The 17,952-nt window shown below is 45.0% G+C and overlaps 1 protein-coding gene across 1 annotated transcript in view; it reads right to left on the reverse strand.

Moving 5' to 3' along the window:
- Positions 1-3,176: 3,176 nt before the first annotated feature.
- Positions 3,177-17,952, reverse strand: part of CDRT4 (CMT1A duplicated region transcript 4) — a 30,406-nt gene continuing 15,630 nt past the window's right edge. Inside the window, exons 2-4 of the mRNA XM_037494595.2 lie at positions 16,313-16,394; positions 6,474-6,548; positions 3,177-4,599 (exon numbers count right to left, since the gene is read on the reverse strand). Coding sequence (XP_037350492.1) covers positions 4,181-4,599; positions 6,474-6,548; positions 16,313-16,382 — 564 coding nt within the window. The 5' untranslated portion in view covers positions 16,383-16,394 and the 3' untranslated portion in view covers positions 3,177-4,180. The remainder of the gene's footprint in view (positions 4,600-6,473; positions 6,549-16,312; positions 16,395-17,952) is intronic.

Below are 17,952 nucleotides of genomic sequence, written 5' to 3' on the forward strand. Positions count from 1 at the left end.
GCCCAGCCTGAGCACCAGTCCCGGCTCTGAGGCCATCAGGCCACAGTAAACTTCAGGCCCACTTACTTCCCACCCCTGGCCTCTCATTCAATCTTCTCCTATCTGGAAATGAAGTGTGAGCTCTGAAACTGTGCCTTTCACTCCAAAAGGGTCCTAGGAATGAATGATTCAGTTAAGGCTGAAAAAGAGCCAATTGTCCAGATGTGTACATTTGCTTGGGCACATCTCACAAAGCACGGTGCCATCCCTTCGCCATCTCTGTTGACACAGAGCCCAGCTGCAGGCGTGGGATTCTGCTCCTAGCTTTCCAGCTCCATGTACACATTGCTGGTCTTTCGCTGGGGTATGCTGGGCAGTCTCCTTGTTTCATGTGACTACGCGCCACCTCTGAGGACCCTCATATTGAAGCCCAATGTCAAAGTGCCCCCCTCAGGGCAACTCTTTTGTTCTCCCTCTCCTAAAGAAAGGTCCAAGCAGCATTCATGCCTCTTCAGACAAAAGGAAAAACTGAATTTGCTGATCTTGCTGTACTGGTCACATGTTCTGCTAATATTCACAACTCTCACTGGCTTCTCTCTCATGTTTAGGGCCCACTCTGACCTCTCATTCCAGTTAGAGAGTCCCAGGCTACCCACCAAGTGACTGGTTTGCACACACCTGTAACTTCACCTTTGTTGACTCAGTGGCCTCCCTGAAGAATTTCCTTCAGTCTTCGTCAAGCAGCCCAAACCCCTTCAAGACCTGCTCCCAGGCCAGTGGCTGGGGAGGCTTCAGAATGTGGAACTGTTTGATGTCCTTAGAACCCTGCCAGAATGACAATGACCAGCAGGCTCGATCATGCTGCTGAAGTTAAACATCAACAATTTAAACACCAGCCACAGAATTTGCAAATGGATAAATACCATATTGTGCGCAGGAGCCAAAGAATTTGTTCAAAAACAACCACTCAATAGGTGTCAGAATGGGGCCTTAGTTACAGAGCAACACAGAAGTGCCAACCAGATATATACCCTGGTGTTTCAGAAACCTCCAACAGCAGGGAAACTAACTGAATCTACTCTCCTACCAAGCCAAACATTCCAGATGCTGCAGAGATAAAGAAGAAGCCGTGGGCTATGAACTGTCAGAAACCCCAGTCTCCTATCAGAGATGGAAGTTCAATATGCTCAGAAGAACTTCAGAAACCCCAGATCCTTCTCGCTCAAACAGGCAAGTGAGGATACATTAGGAATAATGTAAACGCATTCTGTGCCCGCCCGCTCCTGATGGACCTTAGGCCCCAGGGAAGGGGCTCCATGCTTCTCTGGAGTTCCAGGAATGTCTCTCCAGCTGGTCCTGCCAAGCTCCCACCAGGCTCTGCTAGACCTGGTTTCTTCATCTCCACACTCAAGACAATGCACCCCTGCAATTTCATATACTGTGAAGTTGAGATGAAGTCCTCTCCCCAATTAGAGTTCCAGGATTCTAGCAAGAGTTGGACTCACTAGTCCCCATCTCCATAGCAGTTAGAGAGATGTGACCCAGGAGTGAAATCTAAGCAACAGAAACCTCAGTTACTCAGGACCACCTTCCTTCCCCCAGTGACCAAGTCTTCATTACTGGATCCAGCTGTCTTGTTCAACTCCTCCTACTCAGAAAATCATTTCCCTGCAGCTTCCTCAGTCCTCAGGCAGATCTAGACATGGTCAATCAAGTTCCCTTGACAGCAGCCCTGTAAACCCCGTCTTGGGCTCAAATTGCTTGTGTCTGCGCCTGTAATCCAGAAGTATCGCCAAAGAATTTGTTCAAAAACAGCCACATGATAGGAATTAGAGCTGAGTTCCCTCAAAAGGAATTAGACTTTTATTTTCTTAAAATTGCCTCAGAAGGCAATGCTAAACTACATTTATTCAATTTTCAAAATAACAGGTATTAATGATGTCTTTGTTTCAAACCTGTTATAATAGACTGAGAATTTAATTAACCTAAACAATGCTATCTCTAAAACAACCATTTAATTTATAGCATATACACTTTTGTAAAAACAATTAAACACCTAGGAAAAAAAACTGTGTAACTGCTCTGCTTTCAAAGTGATTGGAAGAAATTATTCCAAAACCCTATAAACTCAAACACACAATAAGTTCCTATAATTCATAGTTTCTGAAATATACTGACTATAGGGATAAAAATCCATGTTGGAGGGCCTCCCCGGTGGCGCAGCGGTTGAGCGCTGGGTTGCGAAGCTGCCCGCAGCCTCTGCAGCACTGGTTCGATCCCCGGCTGCTCCCCGGCCACCGGAGGAGGGTCCTACATGGCGCGCAGACCTCTCCTGCCGCCCACTGCTCCCCTCAGCAGTTTATTTCGTCAGTCTGCCTGTTCTGCTCCCTGCTCTGGCTCTGGTGAATTCTCTCACCCTCCCGCGCTACTGACTCTACCCAATGCTTATATAATAAATAAATAAATAAATCTTAAAAAAAAAATCCATGTTGGAGTAATTTATCGCCTGCCTCCATGTCTATAACTGCTCAGAAGGCAAAAATCCATCATTCAGACTCACTGGAAACCACCTTTTTTTTTTTTTTTTTTTTTTTTTTTGGCAAAAATCCATTCTGGCCAAGAACTGGGGACCCAGGAAATGGATTTGGGGAGTTGTGCAGCTGTCCCAATGCAACTCACAACATGCAGAAATGAATGCAAAAGTTTCTGTAAGACTCTGGAATAGAGCATTTATGCTTATAAGACAAATTCAACTTCAAGTGGTATTTATAGCAGTTAGTGTGTTGCATCCTCTCTCTCTCTCTCTCTCTCTCTCTCTCTCTCTCTCTCTCTCTCTCTCTCTCTCTCTCTCTCTCTCTCTCTCTCTGTTAGGGAAGCAGGATAGGTATTAACTGTCTCATAACCACAAACACAGAAACTCAGGTGAGGTCAAAGAAAAGCTACCCATGGAGATATTCTCAGCAGATAAGCCCAGACACGAGACATCTGGGTCTGCCCAGCATCGCTGGATCACACTTCACATCGAAAGACAAAGCCTGTCTGCTTCAAGACTGATTGTAGCATAGCTAGCTTGGAGGCCAGCTGGAAACATTTCCAAGCAAGGGTGGACCAATTCTAGCTGTGTTTTTGACAAATAACAGCTGGGGTTCAGCCAGGAGCTTCCCCACCCCACCCGCTCCACCTCCCGTCCCAAGGCAAGCCTTAAAGAAATACAGAGAAGCAAAGGTTCCAGGGAACACAGGGCCCCCAGGGCCACTTCCTAGTAAGCCCTCCAAGGGGGAAAAAACCTCAACACCAAGTTTGGGTGTTATGATGGAATCATTCAGAACCCCATCATGCTATTATTAAGCTCATGTTCTCTTCAAGTCCCTCCTTTAATACTATGCTTTGAGATGCTGGCACTGATTCTGCAAAAACCTCATTCCTGCGGTCCTCCCTGACGGGCTCTACGCATAGTGAGCGCTGGAGGGCACCTTCAAGGCAGGAGGAGGAAGAAGGAATTCTGCCCCTAGTTGGCTTCTGGTTTGCTTTCTTTTTACCTTCTGCTGGCTTCCCAGCCCTGTTCGCTTCCCCTGGCAAGCTTCATGTTCTCTCAGGCAGTGGCAGTTCCTTCCAGAATCATCTAAGCCCAGTTTTCAGTTCAGAGACCCAGCACCATGGAGGATCATCCCAGTGCCCCATCTCAGAAATCTGAGGTCCAGTCCATGTGCTCCATCTCCAAACATCTACCTTGTAATATGTCCAATACCTTCCCTTTGCCCCCCAGCCATGGGGGCCGGGGGTGGGGGGTGGGGTTCGGGAGGGGGCGCCTGGTGATTGCTGCTGGCTACCACTGCTGCCTCCATTGATACCTTTGCATTCTCTTCCTGTCTTCTCAGTTGCCTGGTTAAAAATTCTTCTTTATTATCTCTGGGTGTAATCTCTGTCTCCTGCCTGGACTAGACCGTTTCACCTACAGTTAGGTCCTAAGCCTCCATGCTGGGAAAGAGAGCCGGAACATCCGGACCCCCTGTGACTGCAGTGGGGAGGGACGCACCTGCAGCCCACCCACGGCCGCATTCTCCTCTGGTGCATCTCAGCAACCTCAGCGCACGCAGAGGCCGGGTCACATTTAAAGGACATGAATGAAATACTTGGCCAGTGGAGCTTAATTACTACATGAGCTTGGGGGGATGACGGCGGAAACTCCTTGCTAAACATTTCAATGTTTCTCCTTGCTGGCCAGAAGTGAGCTGTACGGAAGTATCCTTGTCATTGGTTTTCGAGAGAAGATGATCTTGTTGTAGTTTGCCGTGGGGCCATCTCTGGCGTCTTGGTTAGTGGGTTCTTGGACAGTGGAGGCACGAGACACATTGTCCCACACTGATAACATGCTCCCCGACTTCACGTCCTTGAGTAAGTTGTCAGACAACTTGACCAACTTTCTCCTTTTCATCTGGGTGGTGCTGAGAGGCTTGTTGGGCCTCAGTGTACCTCGACTTTCCTCCAAGGTCTTCATGAATTCTAGTTCTCTAGCTTTGCTTTTCTCAATGAGGCTTATCACCACTGGGGCAATATATGTGACGTAGGCTGGCCAAACGTTACATTTTTCAATGAAAGGCCGGGGATGTTTTGGGAGATCTACCAGCAAAGAGAAATATAGACTATTTAGAAGTACACACATACAATGATTCAATTCTTCAAAGAATTAACCACATTTTAGAGCATAATAGCTTGTCTACCACTTGTACCACTTGTATTCAGAAAATAAAATTGGGGCCTCACTGGTGGTGCAAGAGTTTGGGACGCGGCCTGTGAGGCTGTCCGCAACCACTGCTGCATGGGTTCAATCCCCGGCCAGAGAGCAAGCCATATGGCACAGCAGACCTCTCCTGTCTCACCCGTTGCTCCCCTCAGCGGTGTATTTCAATCAGTCTGCCTGTTTTATTCCCCACTCTGTCTCTGGTGAATCCTCTCACACCCCACGCCTCTGGCCTATACCCCAGGTCTTGTATGTATAAACAAATAAATCTTTAAAAAAAAAAAAAAAAGAAAAAGAAAATTGACTCAAAGTTAGGAGACAGGAAGCTATTCCACAGGGTAAGGCAATTAAAGATCAACAAGAGATACAAGAATAGGACACTTGAAGTCCAGCAGGCTTGGTGTCAACTCTTTACATGATCTCAAATTGTTTAACCTCTCAACTATTTTTTCACCACTGAAAATGTTAACATAAAGTAACTGTAAGGATTAAATAAGGTAATCTATTTTAGGGAACTGGAACAGTGTACCCTGGGGCTTAAATGCACTAGCTTTGCTCTTAGACTGCTTGAGTTCAAATTCCTTTTCTACCCCCTTAATCAATGTGAGTCTTGAGCAACTCTCTTAGTCCTTCCAAACTTCAGTTGCCCTCTGAGTAAAAGAGCTAAGAGACTTGTACACTTCACAGATCTTTCTTGTGGAATAAAGGAAATAATTCCTATAAAGCTTTTAGCATAGTACCTGGCATGTAATAACAGCACATGGTAATAGGAGAAGTCTATGCCTCCTTGTCTATTTCATTGAATCCTTATTTATACTTTTCATAGATATTATCCCTGTTTAATGGAGAATGAGACTGCTCAGCTTATGCAACTGGCACATGGTGGGTTTGATCTTAGTAGTAAGGGGCTCAAAATTCCATAAACTTTTCCCTACAGTTATTGGCCAGAAGCTGGATGTTTGAGGGTAGAGAGGCTGTACTAGAAACTTTACCCATTAGTTTAACAAGCAGCCTGTTCCTTTGTAGATATCAAATCATGGGCAGGTCTTTCCTGCTTACTTCCCTTTGCAGCTTCCCTCTGTCTACCAGAAATATCTCGAAACTTCTCTCTCCTGCCGTTGCTACCATTCCCTGTTTAATCAAGTGATACATACCTCCCTAATTTTTTATTTCTTAGGTCATTTCAGTAGGAGTTTGGAAAGGGGAGAGTTAAAAGGTTCATCTTGCCAACTTTAACCTGAATTCAGTGGAAAATACTGCTAAGAAGGGAAAATTAAGATACAGATTATACAGTTATTCCCAGGCTGTCTTGTGGATTTTTGGGAACTGGAGCCTATCTGGAGATAGACCTGTTAGTAAGCAAAAACCTGTTGTGGAATGTTTCAGAAGGTTCTTCTTCCTGCAAGAGTTGTGTTTTATTCTATCCGGGGAAGGCAAGATCCGTGATGTCACCTCTCACTAGGAAATGCACATCAGAGCTTCCAAGCACTGCACATCCTTGTCTCCTTAAAGCAAATGCAACATGCAAATATCTTGCAGGTCAGGGCGTTTGTGGGACCTGGTAGAGGTGAACTAAAACCATCTGAAGCCAATGAGCAGCAACCTTGCTCCTTCTCCCGGACATGCTATGTTCTCTGTCAGTGTAACAAGTGTGGCCACCTGGGGAGCCCCACCTCTTTGTCTTCTGGCACAGAACCCTCAAACCTTTGCCAGCCCCACTGCAGAGCTCCCATTGCTCAGCTTCCAGGCCTACCTTCTGTCTTCACCTTCTTTGCATCCATCTCCTCCTGAAATTCTAGAGGTTTCCTCACCTCATAGCTCCAAACACCTTTAGGAAAATACACGTGTTAGCCAGGGCCATCTCAAAGTGACCTGAGAAGAAAAACTAGCAGCCACCCTGGCATCCCAGGGGCAAGGGTCTGTACTTGAGGCTGCTGGCAGTAGGCTGGATGAGAAACACTGAGGTTATGTCAGTCTCTAGGCTCTGCTCTCTGGTCTACTAGCTTCCAAGGAGTGGGTATGGGATAGACTAGGGGGCTATTTGAATGCTGGACTACAAAAAATGGTAAAGAAAAAAATGCCCCCACTTCAAAACCATGCCATGTTCTCTGCCCGTGTGCAAGTGTGGTCATGTTACTGCGTGTGGGCAGAGTGCCTGCCATGTGGGCTACATGTCTCTGCCTGGCATGACAGGTGGACATGACTAAGGTGGGCAGCAGCCAGAAGCCAACTGCAGGCCCCAGGCTCAAACAGCCATGCTCTACGTGGAGACATGTGTGGGAATTTGATGGAAACAGTGGTCTCCTGGGTCTCACACTTGAGGGTGCATATACCTGGAAGGTTTTTTAGAACATAAATTGCTGGGTCAATCAGAGAGTTGCTGATTCAACAATATCCTGAACAAAATATGGGGAAGAAATGGTAAAGATCAGTAAGGTTCTATTAACTATCTAACAATAAGAAACAGGCCATGAGATCTTTCCAGTCCTAATACATGTGCTTTTATCCCAGAATTCACTATTTCCTATGTTCAGTTTTTCTGTTACTCTGGCCTGATTGCTTAGCATGTAAAAGTGCCACGGAGCATTCCCACAATCACCTGCCAGTCCCCAAGAAAAAAGTCTCAGATTTATTTTTTTCAGATAACTGTAAGTCTTTTATCCAGTTTTGTTTGTTTGTTTTTTTATACAAGAGCCAGGGTACAGGCCAGATGTACGGGATGGTGAAAGGATTCACCAGAGACAGAGTGGGGAACAGAACAAGCAGACTGACGAAATACACTGCTGAGGGGAGCAGCAGGCGAGACAGGAGAGGTCTACTTGCCATGTGGGTTGCTCCGAGGCTGGCAGGGATCAAACCTGCACTGCAGAGGCCGCGGACAGCCCCACAGCACTGTGCCCAACCGCCTGAGCCACCAGGGAGGCCCCAGGTTTTATTGATAATTTACATACATCTCTGCATTAAGTTTAAGGAGTACCACAGATGGTATGATTTACATATATTGTGAGATGATCACAATGGGTTCCTCTAATACCCCATCTTCTCATTTAGGTAGAGTATATACCATAGCGCTGTTTTAGCTACAATGACATAGCTGTACATTCCATCCCTAGGTACTAATTTACCTTAACTTAATACCTGGAAGTTTTTGCCTTTTGACCTCTTCCTCCAGTTTCCTCTCCCCACCTTCTGTCTCTGATAACCAAAAAGTCTGATCTCTTTTTCTATAGTTTTGGCTTTTTCCCCTTTTCTATGCCACATATATATATGACATCAAACAGTATTTGTTTTTCTACTTAGTTCACTTTGAATCATTTCCTCACGTTCCCTCCAAATGGTAAAATTTCCCATTTTTCCTGGCTGAATAATAGTTCACATTTTCTTTATTCATTCATCTGTCAATGATACTTAGATTATTTCTATGTCCTGGCTATTATAAATAATTATTTTGCAGCCATCCCAAGGCAGGTAGGTTGATTCACTGTTGGTTCACGCAGTTTAAAAGAGAAACTTGGAGCCCTTGGCATCATCCCCACAGGTTTTTTAATAGTATTCAGGAGAAATAAGCCAGCAGGGAGACAGCAAGTTGGGTCCCCTGAAATCTCTATGTGCTCCTTCATAAGGACTTTCTCTGGTGTTCTCTCATGACCTCTTCCTCTCATAGTCGTTACTTGTCCTGTCCTAGCCCTGCCATCTCTGTGTGATGCCACCCTTATAGGCTCAGCCTCCAGGCTCAGGTGTGTCCACTTACTCATGTCCACACCAGACTTGAGGTGTCCACCATCAGGCTTGCATGCTCTGCACCCACGCTCCCAAGCACCTCCTGCATTCAAGGCCACCATCTGCATAAGAGCCTGACAATCTCCATTTACCCTGCAATAACGCTGCTATGAATGTAGGAGTGCAGCATCTTTCAAATCAGTGTTTAATTTCCTTTGGATATATTCCCAGAAATAGACTAGCTGGATACTCCATAGAATTCTGAGGATGCCCCATACCGTTTTCACATCAGATAGTTTCTAACAAGTTCCCACATGTTGCTGGTGCTATTGATCAGAAGACCATACTTCGAGAACCATCAGTTTGGGATAACAATTTAACGAGTGCTATCTAGAATTACCTGGGAGCTTGTTAAAACACAGACCCTGGGTCCCATCCCAGGCTTGTCATTCAGTAGATTTGTTTGGGAGATTTGTTTGCATGTCTAAGAAACTCTCAGGGGCTGCTCATGTGGCTGGTCTGGGAACAACGCTTTGGTCTGTGGCCCTGGTTTAGACCAAATAATGGTTCTACATCTTTCTTTCAGCTGCAACATCTGTGAGTGTTGACATGCTCCTATGTGAATCTCATGTTCATGCTTCACATGTGAGACAAGCAATTCCAGCTTTTCACCCCTTTTTCCTCCCATCAAAGAGCCATTGTAGAATGCAAGTGAGCTTATTATTGACACCACATTTACAAGGTAAATTATTCCACTTTACAAAGTAAATTATTCACAATTTCAGCACTTTATTATAACACACCAAAGGATAGCATCTCTGAGATGTATACTCTTTAAAAATAAAGAACTACAGCCTCCAGCCTCCCCGGTGGTGCAGTGGGTTGAGTGCAGCACTGAGAAGCTGTCCACAGCCTCTGCAGCAAGGGTCCATGGAGATTCCCACATGGCGCAACAGACCTCTTCTGTTGGTGCCCACTGCTCCCCTCAGCAGTGTATTTCAGTCAATCTGCCTGTTCTGTTCCCCACTCTGTCTCTGGTGAATCCTCTCACCCCCACACACTTCTGGCCTGTACCCAGTTCTTGTATGCATAAATAAATCTTTTTAAATTTTTTTTAAAAGAACTAGTTTTCATCAAACTTACTCAGATCCAAGCCTTACTGAGTTGCTATTGTTAAGTCTCAGTGGCAACATTTCATTACATTTTCAGGAGAATTCAAAATATCACTTTTTTGAAGGTAGGGAAGAAAAAAACACTCAAATAGTTCTCTCAATGAGAGAGCCTCTTGTAATGACAATTTTTTTAAAGGGAAGTTGGAAGCACCTTAGTCTCCCTTTAAGATCTCAGAAGTTTAGGATTTCAGGATTTCAGATCATCCATTCCAAGTACCCAGGAACATAGAGGATATCACCCGCCAGTCACCTAGCTCATGTTAGTCAACTTCCAAGGACAGAGAATTCTTGACTTACCGTCCCTATTTGTAGAGCTGTCAGAAATGTGTTGGTACTCTCCAACTCATCACTCATGCTAGTTGGTGGGAAAATGTTTTGAGCTGCCGTAATTTTGCATAATTTCTTTCATCCTTCTTTCAAAGTTTCTAAAGTTAATGAACTTTAAAACCTCAAATAAGTCAATTAGCAAATCATTTGTTTTGACAACAATGTGTGTGTGTGTGTGTGTGTGTGTGTAACACACTACCTTGCTCGAAGCTTCTCACCATATGTTACTGTACTCAAATAACAGCCCTCTGGGTTGACAGGACAATTCCATAGAATGGTAGGGTTTTTCTCATACTGACTGATGCAGCCACCAAGAAACTATAAAAGCAGAGGGAATGTTTGAGACTGCTTCTCAAACTCATGGAGAGGACTTGTTTGTTTGAAAATAGAAAGAGACAAATAGTTGACATTAAGTCTGAAGACAAGCTGTGGGCTTTTATAATTTTCTTCAATTCTGGCACAAAGGTTCCATTTTGTCTCCCATAAATGAAATGCAAACCAGCAGTCTACAGACAGAAACAGCATTGACAGGAGGGCCAGGAGGCATAACATTGCACTGGTCCTCTTGTTTCTGCTCCAGGCACAAAGGCCCGTGTTCAATCCACTGTATTTTCAAGCCTAACTCCTCCCACTTCCCACCCAACCTCTTAGCCCACCATTTCCAGAATCTAGTCTGATACGGGCTTAAGTAAGTGTAAAGGAGTAACCCTTGCGTGGAAACTGGCCCAAAATTGTGTTCCTTGATGATGATACTGCACTTCTCAGGAACCCTGTTATCTCACTAGCAAAATGAGAATAGGAGGAATTCCTGCCCTACTTCCGCCACAGAGGCCGGGCTGCTGTAACAAAATGTCTGGAAATTAGAGTGTTTCTAAACCAGCAGCCCCCAGCTTTGCTGCCTATTGCAATTAATGGGGATCTTCAATTAATTCCAATACCTGGTTCCCACCTGGAACAGTGTGATTTAATAGACATGGGATGTAGTACAGGCATCCAAATAAAAAGCTGGACTCTAATGCACAGCAAAGTTTGGGACTCACTGTGCTACAATCTAACTCAAAAACATTCAAGATTTACAGCATATTAACTATGCAGAAATAGGAAACAGGTCCAGGAAACCATTACAGTTCTTTCACAGTTCTAAGACACTTATTTTCATTCAAGAATTATTTATTTTATATATTCAGTCCTGCATATCAGTGACCTTCAAATATTTGAAAGCACCATGGAGTATTTCCACCACCATCTGCCAATCCCAGAATGGACTTAGATCAAAAGAGAACCAGTGCCTTAAAGTACTTGAGCTGAGAAAACTGTGGCTGTGGATGGTATTCTCATGCAAAGCTGATCTCACCCTCTGCCTGCCTGTGGCCACAAGCTGCATCCTTATCTCAGGAAACCAACTTGCGAAGGGATTTCTGGGTTCCAGGCAGGATTCACGGCCACTTCTTTGGCACAAGCCAACCCCATTTGGACTTTTTGCCCCATTAACTCTGTGAAAGTATTTGTACAGTAGTGACAGGCAAGTCATTATCTTTATCCGGTGTTCCTAAATTGTGTCCCAAAAATGCAACAATCTCTTAAGATATTGATAGGTGTTACCTAAAAGGAAAAAAGATCCATGGCAAGGGTCACACAATGGGCACGTAGATCGTTTGATTCAGGGGCACCATTAACAGTGTAATGAAAATATAGCAGACCTATCCTCAGGCAGGTACATTTGAAAATATTCCATTAACACAGGCTTCTGAGCACCTATAATATATTCACTTGTTCTGCAGATCTCCAAGAGAAATAGTCATGTATTCATTTTTCATGTATTCACTGGGTAGAGCAAGTCATGGGACCAGCAACCAGGAAAATGCTTATGTGGATACTGAAACTTCCCTAGTCTTTGCTTTGGAACTCAGCATCAGAGAATGTGTTGACATCAGAGGATGGAAGGATCACCTTGCTTAGGATCTAGCTGGGTTTTCAGTTGCTCTCTTGATCGGAAATCAACCTCAGCAGGTCAGGAGTCCCATTAAATTGTCCACAAAAAGAACAGTCAACATAAGGGCCTCCTGGAAATGAGACCCACTGGAAATGAGACCTACTTCCTTCTCTTTAGCCTCTTTCCTCCCTCTTCACGCCAGTCCACAGGCATCCTTCCTGTCTTGCTAGTGTCTCATCTCTCCCTTTTCTTTCTGAGCTGTACCGAAGAGCCTTGTCTAGCCCCAGAAGGAGACTTGCGCTTTCCCAAACAGGAACCTGCTTCAATTTCATTTCACCTCTGCATTTTAACCTTCTCAACCTTCCATTTCCTCCCCTGTCCTCCTCTTCCTTTTCTGCTCTCTTGTGATTTCTCATTTATTTTTGGCTGAAAAGGAAACTGCCGCTTAGACCAGAAGTGTCTTGGAAGACTTATCACTAAGGTCTGGGGAGATGATCCGAGCATGAATCAACTCAGTGCGGTGCGTGGGTCATGTGCTGATCTCCATGCTGAGTGACTTACCCAGAAGACCCAGAGAGTCCCCGACTTGCAGGCTGATTACATACACTGACTCCCTGTGTTTCCAACATCCTACCCCCTTTAAAATGCTCAAAGCCCCAGGAATCCAGGCCAGCATTTATTTTGCAGAAGGTGGCTTGTATTGGAATGGGAAAATACAGACTTCCCATTAGTCCACCATATGACTCTCCACCTCTTACTTTATCTTATCTATATTTCCACTGGACAAGAACATAGTGCCCCTGTCCCTTGGACACTACAGAAACTCTTGCCATAGCCCTACCTCTCCCAGATGGACTCTAGCAGGTGCATACAAGATCATGGTTTGATGTGCCTTGAGTGACACTGACACCAGGAGCACTGGGAACCGTAGAACTGTTAAGGTAAAGGTGAGTGAGCTGGGGAAGAGCAAATTGGCCCTTCAGGAGAGAAGAGTTGTTATCCCCCCTCTCTTTGTACAACAAAGTGCTGCCTACCTTCTCTTCCTCATTGCTGCCCCTTCCCAAATACACATACATTCCAAGAAGAGGAGAAACAAGTCCCACTATGTGCCCATTAAAATTTGCACATGAAGGGCAGCTTTCATAGTTGTCAGCATATTCTACTATAGACCATGCATCTTTCTGGAAAGAGCAATCTCCAGCCACATCTGGGGCAGGGAGGCATGAGTCCAATCAGAATTGCCTATCTTCCAACACAGACTTGGCATTACTGACTTGCCACTCTTGGTGAGTGGGAGGGGGATACACTGTTTCCTGACAACACTCTGCACTCTACAATTTTTCTCTAAGAATTATGTGTCTACTCTGAGGAACACAACAGTGGAAATTGAATTCAAGTATCTATGGCCATGCAACATCATTCCGTTCTTTCCTGCATTCAGAGAAGCTATACTGAACTCCAAATGCTACGCTTCTAAGAGGTACAGGTCCTGTGCCACTAAGAACCCTTTGCAGATTCTTCATACTTGAAGTAGGCCTACAGAATTATGCTCAGTGAAATAAGCCAGAAGGAAAAAGAGAAATATCGGATGGTTTCACTTATAGCAGGAATATAGGGGAACCAAATAAGATGTCAGTGTAAAAAAATAATAACAGTACAAAACACAATAAATCAAAAACAGACAATTATAAATCAGAGACATCCTGCAAGGGAGGAGGAGGGAGAGGGATCAGAGGGAGGGAGGGAGGAGCACAGGGACTGAGGTGACGGTGCACGGGTGCCTTGGGGAAGGAAACTCTATGGGGACTACACCTGAGGGGGTGGGGGGAAGCAAATATTGTTTAAAAATGAATAATGATGTAAAAAATAAAAAAATAAATAAATAAAATTAAAAATGTAATTTAAAAAATAAATAAATAAAAATTATCACCAGTAAAAAAAAAAAGGAAGTAGCCCTGCAATCTCATATTCAGGAAACCAAGTGTGAAAGACTAAGCAATTTGTGTTCAGAGACCTCTCTCTGCCCGACAGCTGGCTCAGGAGCGTTGGAACCATGAAAAAATGTGGCTTCACAAAGTCTAATCAATCAGAAAAAGGAAGTCCTGCATGGCTGGAACAATGGGGGCATTGTGAGCCTAGGGAACCAATGGGGAAACAGGCAGGCATTTCCCAGGACTGGCCTCAATCATGGGCCATCCTACCCCCTTTAAAATGCTCAAAGCCCCAGGAATCCAGGCCAGCATTTATTTTGCAGAAGGTGGCTTGTGTTGGAGTTTTTGCCCTAAAGCAAAACTAAAGAGTTTCCTTCTATGAGCTTCCCTTTTACACCCCACTTCAGGCTCTGCTCCCAAAATATGTCTTCCTACCTCTAATTTTCTTTCCCCACTAGTTCATTCTCCATTTGATGACTACAAGAGAAATCATTTCTAAATATGTCCATGTGTGCATTCAACAAACATTTACTGAATGCTTATTATGTGTCAAGCTCTACACAGGATATGCCATTCTAAGCAGAGAAAACTGATCACATTGTACTTCTCTTCAAAATATTTTTTACTCCCCATTGCCTACAGGTAAAATGCATGTTTCTTAAACTAGTTCCAGAAAAGCTTCCCCAGTTCAGCCTCTATCACCAAGACCCTGCCCCTTCACCTCTACCCCTGCACACACAGTCACACTCACTGGACACTCCTCACTCCGCTTTCTCACCAAATCTCAGGCCTGTGCTCCTTGGCACTTACTTTCATCTCTGGCACAAATACTCTTCCCACTCCCCACTTCTGAGGGCCTATGTGTCCTCCAAATCCCAGTGTATAGGCTCAGCAATTCGGGAACACTTTCCTAACCCTCCTAGGAAGAGGATTCACCTTCCACTGTGTTCTTGGAGGAAGCCACAAGTGACCATTATAAATAGCATGTAGCACATTAAGTTGAGAAAATCATGAGAGATCAAAAGGCATGGAGTTTACTGAGTCTTGAGTTAACTCAAGATCCTGTTCCAAATCTGAACAGCTGAAGCTAAGAAGCTGAAATCTGGAGACTCCACGCCATACATCCCTGGGACTTACTGCCAAGAGTGATCATCACCCGAAGACATGCCCTTTTTCCAGAACCTGAGACACCATGTCCCCTACAGGCCTCTCAAGAGAGGGCTGTTTTGCCCCTCATGACTCCCAGGGAGACCCTTGTTCTCCTTCCTCCCCATCCCTACCACCATTCGCAAACCCCTTACAGTCCTTCCCCTTTGAAGCTCATGCTGTCAGCCTAGGTCACCCTCTTGCCCTCCTGACTATTTGCCAGTTTCTGATCGCTGTCCTCTGCCCCTAAGTCACTGACAACTTCAGCTCCTGCACTCTGGCTTCCCTGGCAACTTTCCTTGGCATCAGTAGTGGTTTCCTAATCATCTCATAGGAATGATCCCTGCACATCTCTAACCCACCCTTCCTTGGTGACTCCCCTCCATTAGCTGTGTCTTCTCTCAATCTCTACCACCTGCCCCTGTGGTCACCCCCTGTGCTTTCTGTCACCAATAACTGTATTACATCTGAAATGTCAGCTGTGTGCATCCCACTCTGCTACCTCCTCTCTCCTTCCAGCTCGCCCCTTGGGAGCTCCAGTCTCACAATTCTGCCATTTCAATTAACTCGTTTACTTCCCTGAGGCAACTCACGCCTCAGATGTGCACCTGCTTCACTCACCCTCCACCTAAGCCCTGGTGTCGCTGCCCTATTCCATTTCCTCCTTGTCCCATCCCCTCTGATAACCACTGCATTTTGCAGAGTCTGAGAATTATTTTTGCTGTGCTTTGTCAGTTTGCCTTCACTCCTTCTCCCTCTCACTCTGGGGATGTTCTCAGCTAGAATCATCAGGAACTCCCTTGCCTCCCCAACATCACACCTACCAACTGCTTTTGAGCTTTAGTTCCATACCTGCTATAGGTCTCTCTCCCTCCCTTGCCCTTGCCCTCTATCTTGATCTCTCCCTAAACTGTGTTTCTTTTTTTTTTTTAAAGATTTATTTACTTATGCATACGAGAACTGGGGTACAGGCCGAGGTGTGGGGGGGTGAGAGGATTCACCAGAGACAGAGTGGGGAACAGAACAGGCAGACTGACTGAAATACACTGCTGAGGGAGTGTATTAAGCTCCTCACAGACTGTTCAGTGAAGGGTCTGCTGAACTGAACACTGCTGAGGGGAGAAGTAGGCAAGTCAGGAGAGGTCTGCTGCACCATGTGGGTATCTCCCTGGCCGGGGATTGAAGTCGTGCAGCAATGGCTGTGGATAGGTTCATAGGTTGCGTCTTAACCCCTTGCACCACCAGGGAGGCCCTAAACTGTGTTTCTTAAAGCTCACAAAATCCTTAATTTCCAGTCAACTCTCACCCATGTGCCGTCTGCTCTGAGGACCACTTACGCTCCCAGGCCACGTCGGGTACTTACCAGGTTCTGATCTGATCTGGTGCTTACTTCTCGTGTACGGAGGCCCTTGAGATTTCCCGGGGAGGCTCATTTTCCTAGGTTTCTAGGAAACAGAATGAGGAAGGTTAACTGGCATATATATAATATAATGAATGTGGATGATTTGGGGGAGAAATGGACTGTTGAATGTATAAAAAATGGCTGCCGATGCTTCAAAGAGAAAAGAGCCATTATCAATTCCCCAGGGCTTGAGAATGAAGTCTCTTGCAATTGGGAAGAAATATTTGGTTATTAGTTTCAAGCAAATCTTTCTGGGCACAAATATATACAAGTAGTACACAGTGAAACATAACCACTATCCACACAGCAAAAGTGTGGGTAATGAGCCAGGAAAATTTGAAGTTCTGACAAAAGGAGTTTTTGTTGAGTCAGAAATCCAATTAAATAACAAAGGCTTTAATGTCTCCTTGGTGTGGTAGAGGGATGCATTGAATATTTTAAAAATCCGGGAAGGGGCCCTTCACAGAGCATGTTGTGTGAATGTGCCTCTTGCCAGCAAGGTCTGGCTCTTAATATCCACCCTCATGCAGTTTTGCAGCAAAACCCTCTCCTTACTGGTCTTGCTGTTTGTGTGATACTGTCGTGTGTGCATTTTACTATCTCAAGACAGCAACTGATAGAAGAATTAGCCAAAGCTCCTAATGTAGTCAAGCTGCATATTGAACGAATCTTTGGAGTCGACTACAGCATAGAATTAAGGACACAAGTTCAGGACAGGCCAACTATTTCTTAGCTGTTGGACGAAAACAAGATACCGAGGCTAGCTAAGACTCAGAGTTCTCATCTGTGAAACAGGAGCGATAATAGGAACTATGTTTGAGTTGCCAGGAGAAATTTTGTCAGGGGATTATAATTCAAATAAAGCTTTGAACACATGGCTTTAGTCCATTGGTTGGTCTGATAACATCATTAATATGCAAGACTGTGATATATTCCACATACCAAAGCAATGTGGTCCAATTTTCAGGCTGGAGAAATAATGAACAAAATGTCTTACCCAAAAGAGGTGAATAAGTTGAAAATCAGAAAAAAGGCTGAAGCAGGAGGAGGTAGGGAGATGGCTCAGGTGCCCCCCACCAACACACATGCCGCCACATTGATGTCCCATTTTTCACCCATCCCACCTCATCCCCCACTTGTCATATCCCAATAGCCTTGCTTCTACCATCTGCTCACCAAAAGGACACTCTCTGGAGAGCATCCTTGAAAATCAATCATCCGGGCAAGTCTGAGACATTGGTGTCCACCAGCAGCCACATATGTGCTCACACAAACCCCTGAATGGGACAGCAATAGCTCCAGGGATGAGAGAGTCTATGAATCCCCTCCCCCAAACACACACACACGCATAAACATCAGCACACATGTACACACATACGGTGCAACTCTCCAAAGACGCCAGCTGTGTCTGCTGTACAACCTCCAGCTTTGACATCCCTGGTCCCAGCTGAGTTCTATTTCCCTTCTCAGGTCACTGCATCCTTAGTCTAGAATGACTTAATGAGCAAGATTGGGCCAAGAAGTCTCGCCAGATTCCTACTGGGAATAATCTAGAGACTTAGGTATGCAAGCAACATTAAAGGGAATACAGGGTACAGCCC

The sequence above is a fragment of the Talpa occidentalis genome, unplaced genomic scaffold, assembly GCF_014898055.3.
Source record: "Talpa occidentalis isolate TD23 unplaced genomic scaffold, MPIMG_talOcc4v2.1 talOcc4.7, whole genome shotgun sequence".
In the NCBI taxonomy this organism is placed as follows: Eukaryota; Metazoa; Chordata; class Mammalia; order Eulipotyphla; family Talpidae; genus Talpa; species Talpa occidentalis.